The following is a 12,924-nucleotide window of genomic DNA, read 5'->3' on the forward strand; positions in this document are numbered from 1 at the left end:
CAAAAAAAAAAAAAAAAAAAAATCACTTTCTCATACAAATTCATCTCAGGGTCTGCACCAGAAGAACCCAACCTAAGACAGCTGCCAACAAATTTTGCACAAAAATCCAGATTTCTGCTTCTCATGATAAATCTGTAGATCTAGCAACCCTGAGCCCATTCTCACTTGACCACAGTGGCTAGAGCTGAGTAGAGGCTGCCTCATACAGATGGAAGATACGTTCTCCAGTTTTCCCCAGTCCACCACACTCCCTATTGTCCTCCAAATGGCCCTTTTCACCCATTCATATTCCCTGCCTGGCCCCCACAAGCTTCTGAGTTTGCAACCTCCACAGTACAGTGCAGTGATTAACAATGCAGGCTCTGGAGTCCAGGTCCACCAATTAATAATTCTGTGACGCTATATAAAACTCTTCATATTTCTCTATTTCCTCATGTAAAAAAAGAGTACTTATACCTACCTATATGGTACCCTCTATGGTTGTTAGAGACTTAAATGGGATATTGCCTGTGAAGTGATTCGTGTCGTATCTAGCACATGATAAGAAGTCAAGAAGTTACTAATATTTGTCCTCTTGGAAGAGATGTGCCTGCTACAATCCAACAGCCCATCCGACTATCTGAGGTTACCTGCTGGTCCTTCACTCCCCTAGAGGGAAGATACCTCTTCCCTGAAGAGGTTTGGGTCTGAACACTCACCTCTTCCCACTGGTGAATATATCGAATGAGGCGGGAGAGACGCAAGAGGCGCAGGAGGCTGAGGATCTTGGTGAAACGGACGATGCGCAGGGCCCGGGCAGTCTTGTAGACCTCCGAATCGATGCGTGTCTCCACAATGAGGAAGATGTAGTCCACGGGGATGGAGGAGATGAAATCCACCACGAACCAGCTTTTGAGGTACTTCATCTTAATCCGCTGTGGGTCCAGGATGATCTCTGTGTTGTCCTCGACCACAATCCCTGTGCGGAAGTTGAGGACCAAGTCGATGAGGAAGAACGTGTCTGACACCACGTTGAAGACAATCCATGGTGTGGTGTTCTCATCCTTGAAGAAGGTGATGCCCACAGGAATGATGATCAGGTTTCCTACCATCAGCAGCAACATGGTCAGGTCCCAGTAAAATCTGCCCAGAGACACATAGGTCAGTCATAGGAGGAGAGAGAGAATGAATTACAGACTAAAAGAAAGCTCAGAGACAGCAAAGGTGGGAGAGAGAAGTCTTCAGAGGTTCTGAGACCATGCGGGAGATAGGTGCATGGGTACCAGGGCAAGATGTCATGACTGGCATAGAAGCAGCCTCTTCCTTAGTCATCCTTAGGGATGCCTTCTGCCTGCCCCTCCGTGAGATCCCCGATGACAAGCCTCCTACTCCAATCCCCATGCCCCAGTGAGAGGCTGAAAAGCAAACTAAATAATGACATCCAGAGAGAGGCGAGAGGCTGTTTTAGCAGCAGAAGTAATTCACCCTGCACCATCCCAGGCTCAGGCCAGGATGCTCCATCCTCCCTGCGGGTCAACTGTGGCCTGAGACAGGATGGCAGGCAGACATGCCACAGACCGTGGCCAGAGAACAGGGGAGGTCCAGACACACAGCAGGAGCCTGGGATGCTGGAGGCGTGGGATCCAGTCCTAGCTCTGTCACTGACAGGCAGGTGCCCTCCCGACTCTGGGCCTCAGTTTCCCCGCTGTGCAATGAGGGGCGGGGCCTCCACACTCGGTCCTGTAATTCTGATCCGGCCTTCTCCCACACTGGCTCTCGGGGGGCCTCCCTTTAGTCTATCCCCTATAGTCAGAAAATGTCTGACCATCTCTCTCCCCCAGAGGTTTACTTCTAACACAGCGGTAGGGAAGTTCAGTGATATCTTCAAATGCAGGCAGTGTTTTCCTTTTTTTAAAAATATATTTCAACAATTTTATTTTTTCCAGCAAATAATTTATATTTAGCAAAGTAGATATTTTTGATATTCAAGTACACATTTAAATAAATACTGATTGAATAATCAATATATTAATCACAATAAAATATTGCAAATATTTTCTCACTTTTTCTTTAAAAGTTTCCTTTAAACATTATTTGGTAGAATAATTGTTTCTGTGATAAAATGTTTAAAACATTTTTATCGGAGTATAGTTGATTTACAATGTTGTGTTAGTTTCAGGTGTACAGCAAAGTGACAGGCAGTGTTAACAGGGGGATTTCAGGCACCAGTGAGGTACCACTCAATTCAACAGAATGAGACCAGTGGGGGCTTCCAGCATCACTTCTTCTAAGGCCTCAAAGCAACTGATAGTATTTCCTGGGGAGGTGGGGAGGGACCCTCAGGGTGAAGCCTCTGAGAGGTTAAGCAGTATGAGGAGGTAAAAGCCAACTCACAGGTCTCCTGTCTGGCCCAGCAGGGGCCCCTCTGGAGTATGCAGGTAGCACAAGTAGGCAGAGACCCTATGTCTAGAAGGCATGACCAGGGACCCTGCCCAAGAACCAGCCACCCCAGGGCTGGCCCTAAAACTGAAACCTTGCACTGCAGAGCTGTTTCTCTCTGCTAGTAATTTAGACAGTTACACAATGACAGATAAAGGTATTATGTTGGGAAGAAATAAGCCTGTCTTCTCCCAAGAGAAATAACCTTTCAGCCATCTTTAATTCTCTACTGCAGGGAAGCCAGGGGGAAGGGAGTGGGAGACAAAAAGATAAGCTTTCCTCGAGTCTTCAGTGGGTCCCACCTCAAAACCAAAGTGCCCTGGCCTGAAGAGTTCCAAGTTTGAAAAAAATTACTTCACAGCAAATTGCTTTCTTTGTCAGACTCAGAATGGCGCTCTGAGTCAAGGAGAGGGCAGGGCCTGCTTCAGTGAAGGTGGGCGAGAGAGCTGTCCCACATCACACAGCTCAGGGAAGTGTGGCTTCCGGAAAGGCAGCTTCCGGCAGCTCCTCTGAAAGCCAAGTTCTTCAGGGCATCAAGACGGGACTTTAAGTCAGAGCCTCACTGGGCTAAGGCTTTTCACTCTAAGCCTGGTGCCAAGAGGTCAACTTTAGCTCCTTCCCTGCCCCACAGCCCGCCACCCCTTCGTCAGCCCTACTCCCCCTGTGCCATCTGGGATAACCCACCCCAGCCTTCACACCCACTACACAGAACACAGCACATCCTGCTAATGACTTGTGGGCCCTGGGAGAATGGTTTCAGCTTCTATGCTGCTCTCAAGCTGTGTACACTCTCCACTCAGCCTCATGCACACCATTCAAAGACAGCTGCAGACACTCATTAGATACCATACACAGGTATCCTCATTCACACACACAGTGTGCAAACACGCCTATGTACACATGGCCATCGTTCCTTTTATTTAATCTCTTGGGAAAAACAAAACAAAAAAAATTGTGACATAGAGAGGCCACTGAGAGCCTTGTGGCCTCTGTACATAAAGCTAATAATACACCCAGACTGGGAGAGTTTCTAAAATTAACAGAGCGGGTGCAAGGCAGCTTGGAATGCTGACTCGGGCAGGCCTGCTACTCCAGCGGGTTTCAACACTCTCCCAAGCTCTAGTTCCCTCAATTACAGACCAAATTTGAGACAGTAATTAACAGGAGAATGTTTTCATTTAGTGGTCTTCATAAAACCAAATTACATGAGGTGAAAACACCCATTTCCTTGCATTCTGATTAACTGTTTCAATCATGAGTTTCCAGATGCTAAGGAATATTTTCTGGTGCCTGATCTGGGCTGGGGTCAGAACACTGGAGCACCTCTTCCCACACACCACTGCCCTGGAGCATCAAAGAGATACTCAAAAGGCAGCATAATATGGTGGGAAGAAAGCAGCACAGGCTCTCAGGCCAACCCACCTGAACTTGATTCCTGGTTCCATCATTTGCTAGCAAGTTGCTTAATCTCTTCAAGCCTCAGTTTCCTCATCTGCTCAATGAGGATGACATTACCTAACTAGTGGAACTGTTATAAGAACAAAATGAAATGATATGTGTAAAATGCTCTGACCTATGCCTAGCCCATATTTTTAAATGAGTAAATAAGTAATTCAAGTCAAAAAATTCACAGGAAAGAGGTGAAGGAGGTAGATGAAATCTTCCAGGGAAGAGCCAAAGCAAAGCATCTACAGGGGGTGGGTGGACGGGAGCTTAATAATGGTTCCAGAACAGCCAGTGGTGGAAGTCAGGGCCCACAATATTCCCTGGATAATTGGACAGCAGAACCTATTTACCTCGGCATAGAGATGCCGTGATCTCAGGGAGCTCATGGTCCAAGGCTTAGCCAGAAGACAGAAGACAAGTTGGGCAACGATGTAAGAAACCATCCCAGGCAGCAGCCCAGGCATCTGAAAAGGTGGGCTCCTGGTGGCCTAGAAGGACGAGGTCATAACGTGCTCCTGGAGGAGGTAACACAAGTTGGGCTTTGGATGCTGACCTTGGCCTTGTACACTATGCTTCCTTACTCTGCCAGACGGTTGCACAGATTTCTGAAAGCTGGGCCGGCAGAGAGAAATAAATGGTGTTCAGCACCACGGACAGCTCCCGGCGGGCCTGCCAGCCCTAGGGTCCTGGCCCAGCCAGGGAAAGAAGCAACAGCCTCCCCACTGCATCCGCAGCTCTCCGACCCATCGTCTCCCTCAGTCCCAGTGATCAGAAGCATCTCAAGTGATTCCTTAATGTCCCTGCACATTTTCAATGGGGGACTCCTTGGTGACTGAAAAGGCTCTATTCAAAAAGACCCCAAGGGGCCTCCCTGGTGGCGCAGTGGTTGAGAGTCCACCTGCCGATGCAGGGGACACGGGTTCGTGCCCCGGTCCGGGAGGAAGCATCTCAAGTGATTCCTTAATGTCCCTGCACATTTTCAATGGGGGACTCCTTGGTGACTGAAAAGGCTCTATTCAAAAAGACCCCAAGGGGCCTCCCTGGTGGCGCAGTGGTTGAGAGTCCACCTGCCGATGCAGGGGACACGGGTTCGTGCCCCCGTCCGGGAGGATCCCACATGCCGCGGAGCGGCTGGGCCTGCAAGCCATGGCCGCTGAGCCTGCGCGTCCGGAGCCTGTGCTCTGCAATGGGAGAGGCCACAGCGGTGAGAGGCCCGCGTACTGCAAAAAAAAAAAAAGACCCCAAAACACTCACATGTATCAAGCACTTACTTGGTGCTTTCAATGCATTACTTCATTTATTCCTCACACCAGCACTAAGGCGGCTGCTATTATCTGTATTTAACAGATGATGACACTGAGGTTCAGAGAGAAGCATCTGCCCAAGACCGCACAGCTAGTAAGGAGCAGACCCCTAATTCAGAAAGGTCTGTAGAACTCCAGAGTCTGACCTCTTGGGATTTTAGGCACCTCAGTGGGATTCGGGGAGGTGGACAAGCCTTTCTGGCACGTTTGCATCACACTGTGGAGGTAGCCTACCACAGCAGGTACAGCCCCTGCCCCAGAGACAAGAGAGAGGAGAAGGTTGCAAAGAGGTTTCAAGGGGACTTATCTTCCTGATGGCAGGCCTTCTAAGGTACTTTCTGGGTGGGGAAACTAACACACCGTTCAAGTATTAAAAGCACCCCAGTCGGGCTTCCCTGGTGGCGCAGTGGTTGGGAGTCCGCCTGCCAATGCAGGGGATACGGGTTCGTGCCCCGGTCTGGGAGGATCCCACGTGCCGTGGAGCGGCTGGGCCCGTGGGCCATGGCCGCTGAGCCTGCTCGTCCGGAGCCTGTGCTCCACAGTGGGAGAGGCCACAACAGTGAGAGGCCCACATACCGCAAAAAAAAAAAAAAAAAAAAAGCACCCCAGTCATCAGCAGTCAATCGGGCACAGTTGTACCCATCCTGCAGAAAGGAAAACTAAGGTCCACCAAGAGGGAATAGTTAACATTTCCAAAGCCTCAACCTGGAGGCCCAATGCTCCCCTGGCCCCCACTACCCCTAGAATCATTCATGAATAAATCCCACAATCCAGGCTACGCATCCATAGTGGCAGGTGCCAGGCCCTGGCAGGGAAGCAATGGATGGCCAGACTCGGGCATGCTGGAGTTGGCACAGCCCTGAATTAGAGGCCTTGGTCTCCTGAAAGTCAGATGACCCTCCCCATCCCAGTGTTCTCTAAGCTGAGAGGAAGTCCTAGCCAGCAAGACACCAGCTGGGCTCTGGAAGCCCTGTCCCTGGACCCCAGGTCTGTTCTCCCTCAATTCTGGACCTTACTTTCTAACTGGACCAACAGGTCCATCTAGGCAGGTGATGGCCTCTCAGCAGGAGGGAGTGGACTGTGGGCCAGCTTTGGAGGAGGGGGGGGCCTACGGGCAGAAGGAAGGGGGTGGCAAAAAGCCCAACAGCCCATTACACGGATACCTGGAACATTTCATGGTCTGAGTGGAAGGTTATGGCCTCAAGGGAGCTGAGGGAAGAGAAGATAGAAGGCTTCTGATCCTGAACTCAGAGACTCAAGGACCAGACCAAGGGGCCTCTCCTTCCCTGGAGGCTGAAGAGGATGTGAAGGGTGATAAAATGGAGGCAGAAGTGGAAGTCCCGGGGCTTCCCTGGTGGCGCAGTGGTTGAGAGTCCGCCTGCCGATGCAGGGGACACGGGTTCGTACCCCGGTCCGGGAAGATCCCACATGCCACGGAGCAGCTGGGCCGCTAAGCCTGCGCGTCCGGAGCCTGTGCTCCGCAACGGGAGAGGCCACAACACTGAGAGGCCCGCGTACCGCAAAAAAAATAAAAAAATAAAAAAAGAAGTGGAAGTCCTGGAATAGGGATGACCTCCTTTAGTTTCCTCTTGTCCACACCTGCCCATGCTTGTCTCTGAGCACATATACTCTCTCACACACACACATGAACACACTTTTGTACACACACTCTCATCTACACACCCCTGTTAAATTTTGTCTTTGTACACGCATCCATTTTCACACAGGCATACTTTCTTGCACACCCACTTGCATACGTTTTGAGACAAATGACATCCACTGGGGATCCTGTCAGCCGTAAGAAAGAGAATGTCTGGTTTCTGCCCATTAAGATCTTTTCCATCCTTCAACATTCACCTGAAGTGCTCCCTCTTCTGGGCCTCCCCAACCTCTCACTGATGGAGCCACAGCCCAGCCTGAGCCCTGGCTCTGGATCTCCTAGAAAACTGTGGATTCCTTGAGGGCAGGAGCCTTGTCCCAGACACGCCTGTGTCCCTGCAGTGCTGGCGGCAGGATGGGGGGTGGGGGTCCTCCGTGCTTTCTCCTGGGTGAGCAGCACACCCACGGCCCCATCTCATACCCTTCCCTCTGTGCAGACGGCTCCCACTCAGACCGCTCCTAGCACCAGACTGCATTCCCACCTGCCACCTGGAGGGCCTGCTGGCCCCTCCACCCAACAAGTCCAAGGCTGAGCTCAGCATCTTTCTCCTCAAAGCTGAATGGCACAGTCAGCATTTCAATCACCTGGGCTGGAAACCTCACAGCCATCCTCAGCTGCTTTCTTTTTCCTCCCACCCACCCCTGCAGGCCAAGCAGTGGCCAAGTCTTGTCTGGCCTCTTCAACGACAGCTTCTGAATCGGTCCCCAACTGCTCTGTCCTAGATCAGTTCCTCACTACTCCTCACCTGGACCCTTGCCCCTGCCGCCCACCTGGTCTCGGCCTCCTCCCTCTTTCCCTGCAGTGCTGGCGGCAGGATGGGGGGTGGGGGTCCTCCGTGCTTTCTCCTGGGTGAGCAGCACACCCACGGCCCCATCTCATACCCTTCCCTCTGTGCAGACGGCTCCCACTCAGACCGCTCCTAGCACCAGACTGCATTCCCACCTGCCACCTGGAGGGCCTGCTGGCCCCTCCACCCAACAAGTCCAAGGCTGAGCTCAGCATCTTTCTCCTCAAAGCTGAATGGCACAGTCAGCATTTCAATCACCTGGGCTGGAAACCTCACAGCCATCCTCAGCTGCTTTCTTTTTCCTCCCACCCACCCCTGCAGGCCAAGCAGTGGCCAAGTCTTGTCTGGCCTCTTCAACGACAGCTTCTGAATCGGTCCCCAACTGCTCTGTCCTAGATCAGTTCCTCACTACTCCTCACCTGGACCCTTGCCCCTGCCGCCCACCTGGTCTCGGCCTCCTCCATCTTTCCCTCCAAGCCACATGCTCTCTGGGTTATCTGGCCAATAGCGTTATGATTATGTCACGCCATGCTTGAACCCCCCTTTGGTAGGACTCCCACTGACTACAGAAGAAGGTTCGAGTTCCTTGGTCGGGCACCCCCGATCCCTCCTCCCTTTTCTCCCTTCCACTTCCTTCACAGGAGTCAACTGCACACCCAACTTCTGATCCCATCTCCAGCCACCTCCTGGTTCCTCCTCCCGAGAACCACCCCTACCTCTTGAACCCCCATCTTTTGAAATCCCTTCTCTCAACCAAAGCCCAGTTCAATTGCCTCCTTCTCCATGAGCTTCGCCTAACTGTGCAGTGTGTCTATGTTAGCAGTCGTCACATCCTGCCCCTTTCGTCAGGTACCACCGAACTCTCCTTCTAGCCCCTCAACAAAGAAGCCAGGAGTCTTTTGTGTCTGAGAAATGGACGGGAGCTGGGAGCTTCACCCTCCATTTCAGGCCCAGCATAGATAACTGCCCAAGCTGCTCATGAAGATGATGAGAATGAAGGAGGACAGCCATCAACATCTGTTGGGCACTTACTATTTGCCAGGTACTCACCTGAGTCCCTTATATAGACTATCTCATTTAATTCTCATAAAAACCCTATGAAGGGCTTCCCTGGTGGCGCGGTGGTTGGGGGTCTGCCTGCCGATGCAGGGGACGCGGGTTCGTGCCCCGATCCGGGAAGATCCCACATGCCGCGGAGCGGCTGGGCCTGTGAGCCATGGCCGCTGGGCCTGCGCGTCCGGAGCCTGTGCTCAGCAACGGGAAGAGGCCACAGCAGTGAGAGGCCCGCGTACCGCAAAGAAACAAACAAACAAACAAAAACCCTATGAAGTAAATACTATGATTATGCCCATTTTGCAGTTGAGGAGACTGAGGCACAAGAAGTAATTTGCTGTATATGGTGGATCAGGAATTCAAACCCAAACAGCCTGACTCCAGAGTCCCACTTCTAACCACTCTATACAAATATAAACCTGGTTGGTAGTATTTTCTCTCTCCCAAACCCTGTGCCGACTCCTACTGCACCCCTCCCTCCCAAACCTGTCTCCTGTGCTCTCGTCCACGGCATCTTCATCCCCAACTTCACTCCCTAACCCGTCTGCTTTTTCCCTTAAGCGAACCTTAGTTGTGTCACTCTCCCAAACCCCGGAGGGTGGAGTGAGCACCCTCCCCCCTCCACACCGACGCCCCTTCCTGTCTGTGGTAGGAATGTCTACGAGATCCTCTGAGCATCCTGTCATTTGCTGCCCATCTTTCCAGCATCCATCTGCCACCCTTGGGGACCCTGGTGATGCTGGCACCTGGTTCACAACCTTCTGCGCCACTCCGAATCCTGCCATCATCATGGGTGACTTCTACTCCTTCTCAGCAGCCCAACAATAAACACCCAGCCTCCCAGTGGCTTGAAGTCCTGCCTCCAGTGTCTTCACTCCAGTCCATTCCAAGAGCACACCCTGGATCTGGTCACTATCTCCAGTTGGTCCATCTCTAATCTCAATGCTCCCTCTCACCCTAACCTCCTTTCCTTCCAGCTCTTTTATCCAATCATGATAAGTCTACTCTTTAGTGTCCCAGGAGCCTGAAGTTGGCTGACCCTCTAATTCTCCCATGAGAACCCTCCTGCCTCCTTCCGTCACCCCCAGGCATAATGGTCCTGCTCATCAACCTCTCTCGCCCCGTCCTTCTGGCGCCCGCTTCACCAGATCACAATCCTAGCTCAGGACCGTCATCAGCTTTTTTCCTGTTTACATGGGGGGCTGTGCAGAAAACCTCAGACCTCAGACCAGTCCTACTAAATACCAGGTGCCTTAGTTCCTTGTGCCTCTATTTCCTCGTCAAGATTTCCATGCTCAGCTGGGCCCTCACCTCTACCAGCCCATCCTCCAGGAGACCCTAAGGACCTTTCCCACCCATTTCCCACAGCAGCTTTTCCAAATTATCTCCTCTCTCCTCAAAGCTCTGAAACTAACACTTCCCCTCTCCCTCCCAGCAGATAGAAGCCCCCAGAATGTCCCCGTCCTCTTCCCGCCACCAGACTACTCCCTTGCTTGTTTCCTCCTCACCGCCTTTCCCTTCCCCGGTCACAAGGGAATCAGTGACTCTTCCACCTGCCCTCTTGACACTGTTCCCTTTTTCCTCCCCAGGAAGCTTAATCTACAGGTTATCCTCCCTCTCGCCCGTATCTTCAATCTCCCTCTCTACTCATCGTCTTCCATCAGCTTTTAAGCTCTCTACACTTAAAAAAATAAAACTCTCTCCTGAATCCCTACTGTCTTATCTCTTCTCCCCTCAAAACCAAGCTTCCTGAAAGACGAGTCGCCATCCCCACTCTCTCACTTCCACGTCCGTCCCCAACACGCCTCTCAACCCTCCAGCAACACTGCCGATGCACACGTCCTGCTGCAAAATCCCACGGACGCTTTCTGGTCCGTTTCCGTCTTGACCCTCTGCATCACCTGACGCTGTGTGCCATATCTGCTGAGACAACCCACTCTGCTGGCTCTTTGTTCTGCCTCTCCTTTCCCTCCCATTGCAGGAGCTCCTCTTCCCCTGCATGACCTTTAAATGTTTTTGTTCCTTTGGGCCCCCACCTCCTCTCCCTCCTTACTCTCTCCCTGGGTGACCTCACCAAGTCCCAAGGCTTCATTATTCCACTGGCTTCCAGACCAGACCTCTCCCTTGAGCCCCATAGTCATGTGTTCACTTGCTGACTACACATCTACACCTCGATGTCCCAAGGGAACTTCACTCTTGACATAGCCAGATATAACTTAGCAGCTTCCCCCATAGACTTGTGCTTCCAGCATGTGATACCACCAGCCATTCAGATGCTTAGCCTAGAAACCTGGGGATTACCCTCGACTCTCCCATCTCGCTTACCTTCCAACACTCAGTCATGTGGGATGCGGCACAGCTCATCAACTCACCACCTGGCTTACTTCAGCGGCTTCCTAACTGGGCTTCTGCCTCTCCCAGGACCCCACAGACTTCAGGGTCCAGGGTAGGGTCCACAACCTCCCCACGCTTTTGCCAAGCCCGAAGTCCTTCCACACTCCCAGCTAAAATCCAAGTTCCTCACTGCCATTCCTGGGCACTTCCTGATCTGGACTCAGCCTCCTCTCTTGCCTTGATTCTCGCCACGCCTCCCCTGTGTGAGATGCCCTCCACACACACTCAGCAGCTTTCAGTGCCCCAGACACACCGCACTTCCCGTCTCCTCTGGGCTTCCCTGCGTACTGTCATCTGCCTGGAGCTCTCCTCCCCGCCCCTGCTCACCCCAGGCCACTTGGTTCAGAGGAGCCGTCACTGCTCCTGGGAGGCCATCTTTGTCTCCTGGGAAATCTGGCTAGGGGCCCCTTGTTTGTGCTGCCCTAGCATAGTGTTTGTCACACTATGATGGAATTGCACGTTTGTCTGTCTTGTGGCCACTTGACTCTCTGAACTTGGCGCAGTGCTTTTTATGAGATAGGTCCAAAAACAGGTCCAAAAACAACACGGGAATGGGTGGAAATATGGGAATGGGTGCAAGCGTGAATAAATGAATGATTGAATGAATCCCTTGAGAGCCAAAGGCTGAGTGGCAGGAGGCCCAGGAGAAGCTACACAAAATGGACAGCCCTCTGACACCCCAGCTCCTTCCCACAAGGCTTTCACAGGCCTCCGATGATCAGGGAGGAATTTATCCCAACCGAACACCCAAGGCACGAAGACTCCCAGCAACATCCACTAGCAAATGGCCCCCACCTGGTGAAGATGATGGTGGGAAAGCCACAGAAGAGGGAGGAGTTGGAAGGGGGCGGGGGGGGGGGGGGAGATGAACAAGAGACAGGCCAGGAGAAACATGGGGTTGGGGTTCTGACACGGTGGGATGACAGGGGGCTGGTGGGGGGGACACTGAGGCTACAGACGTCAACAGAGGCCATGACTGTATTTCCAGCCTGACCAGCACAGGCCCACGGTGACATAACACACTAAGCCCCCTCTGTTACAGGCATGCCCCCTCTCTGGGGACTTTGAGGATTCTCCCTTCTCTCCAATAGGCTTGGCCCAGAGATCCAGGAGGTGGGGGGGAGGGCAAGAGGAGGCAGCTCCACTTCTCCCCTAGAATCTCCCGACATCGTCCCCACCTTGTGGACCCAGGATGAGTCTCATCTCCCCAAACCTGCTGTGTGCTCCCCAAGAGCAGAAATGACTTCTCTTCCTTTTCCAAGATGTAAACACAGAGCTGGGCCCGGAGGGGGAGGAGTGGGGGGTCCTCAGCAAAATTGTCTTACTGTTAAATAAATGGGTGGATTAAAGGCTGCTGGGGGGAGGGGTGGTGGAGACTGGCAAAAATAAAAATAGAATACACTAAAATGTTAACATTGATATTTCTACGTAGTGGGATTACGGGTGATTTTTGTTTTCTCCATTACACCTTAATATTCTAAATTCCCCATAATGGGCAAATATTACCTTTTAATCAGAAAAATAAATCCACCAGTAACCACCGACCAGTGTCCCATGCTGTAAAGAGTCCTCTAACGTGTGTCAGGGGAGAGACACACACGGGTCCCTGGGGAACTCCCAGGCGGCCAGTGTAGACAAAGATGCTGTCCGAAGCCAGGGCAGGAAGAGCAGATTTCCCGGAGGCGCTTAAGGAGGAGGAGACGGAGGGAGGCCATTTGAAGGGCAGGCGTAATAGGCAAAGGAGACCACGTGCCTGCCCACAAAACCCACGTGGGAACGCACACACGTGGGCCACCTTCCTTGCCTTCCCTCCCTCACAATCAATAAAGCTGCTGGGAAGCGTCTACCAGCCCCTCCCCGCC

General features: G+C 52.2%; 1 protein-coding gene across 1 annotated transcript in view; it reads right to left on the reverse strand.

Annotated features, from left to right (window-relative positions):
- The window catches only part of HCN4 (hyperpolarization activated cyclic nucleotide gated potassium channel 4), a 43,428-nt gene that overhangs the window by 15,454 nt on the left and 15,050 nt on the right, over window positions 1-12,924 (reverse strand). Inside the window, 1 exon segment of the mRNA XM_007446643.1 lies at window positions 699-1,122. Coding sequence (XP_007446705.1) covers window positions 699-1,122 — 424 coding nt within the window.

Source organism: Lipotes vexillifer, unplaced genomic scaffold (assembly GCF_000442215.2).
Source record: "Lipotes vexillifer unplaced genomic scaffold, Lipotes_vexillifer_v1.1 scaffold242, whole genome shotgun sequence".
Taxonomy (NCBI): Eukaryota; Metazoa; Chordata; class Mammalia; order Artiodactyla; family Lipotidae; genus Lipotes; species Lipotes vexillifer.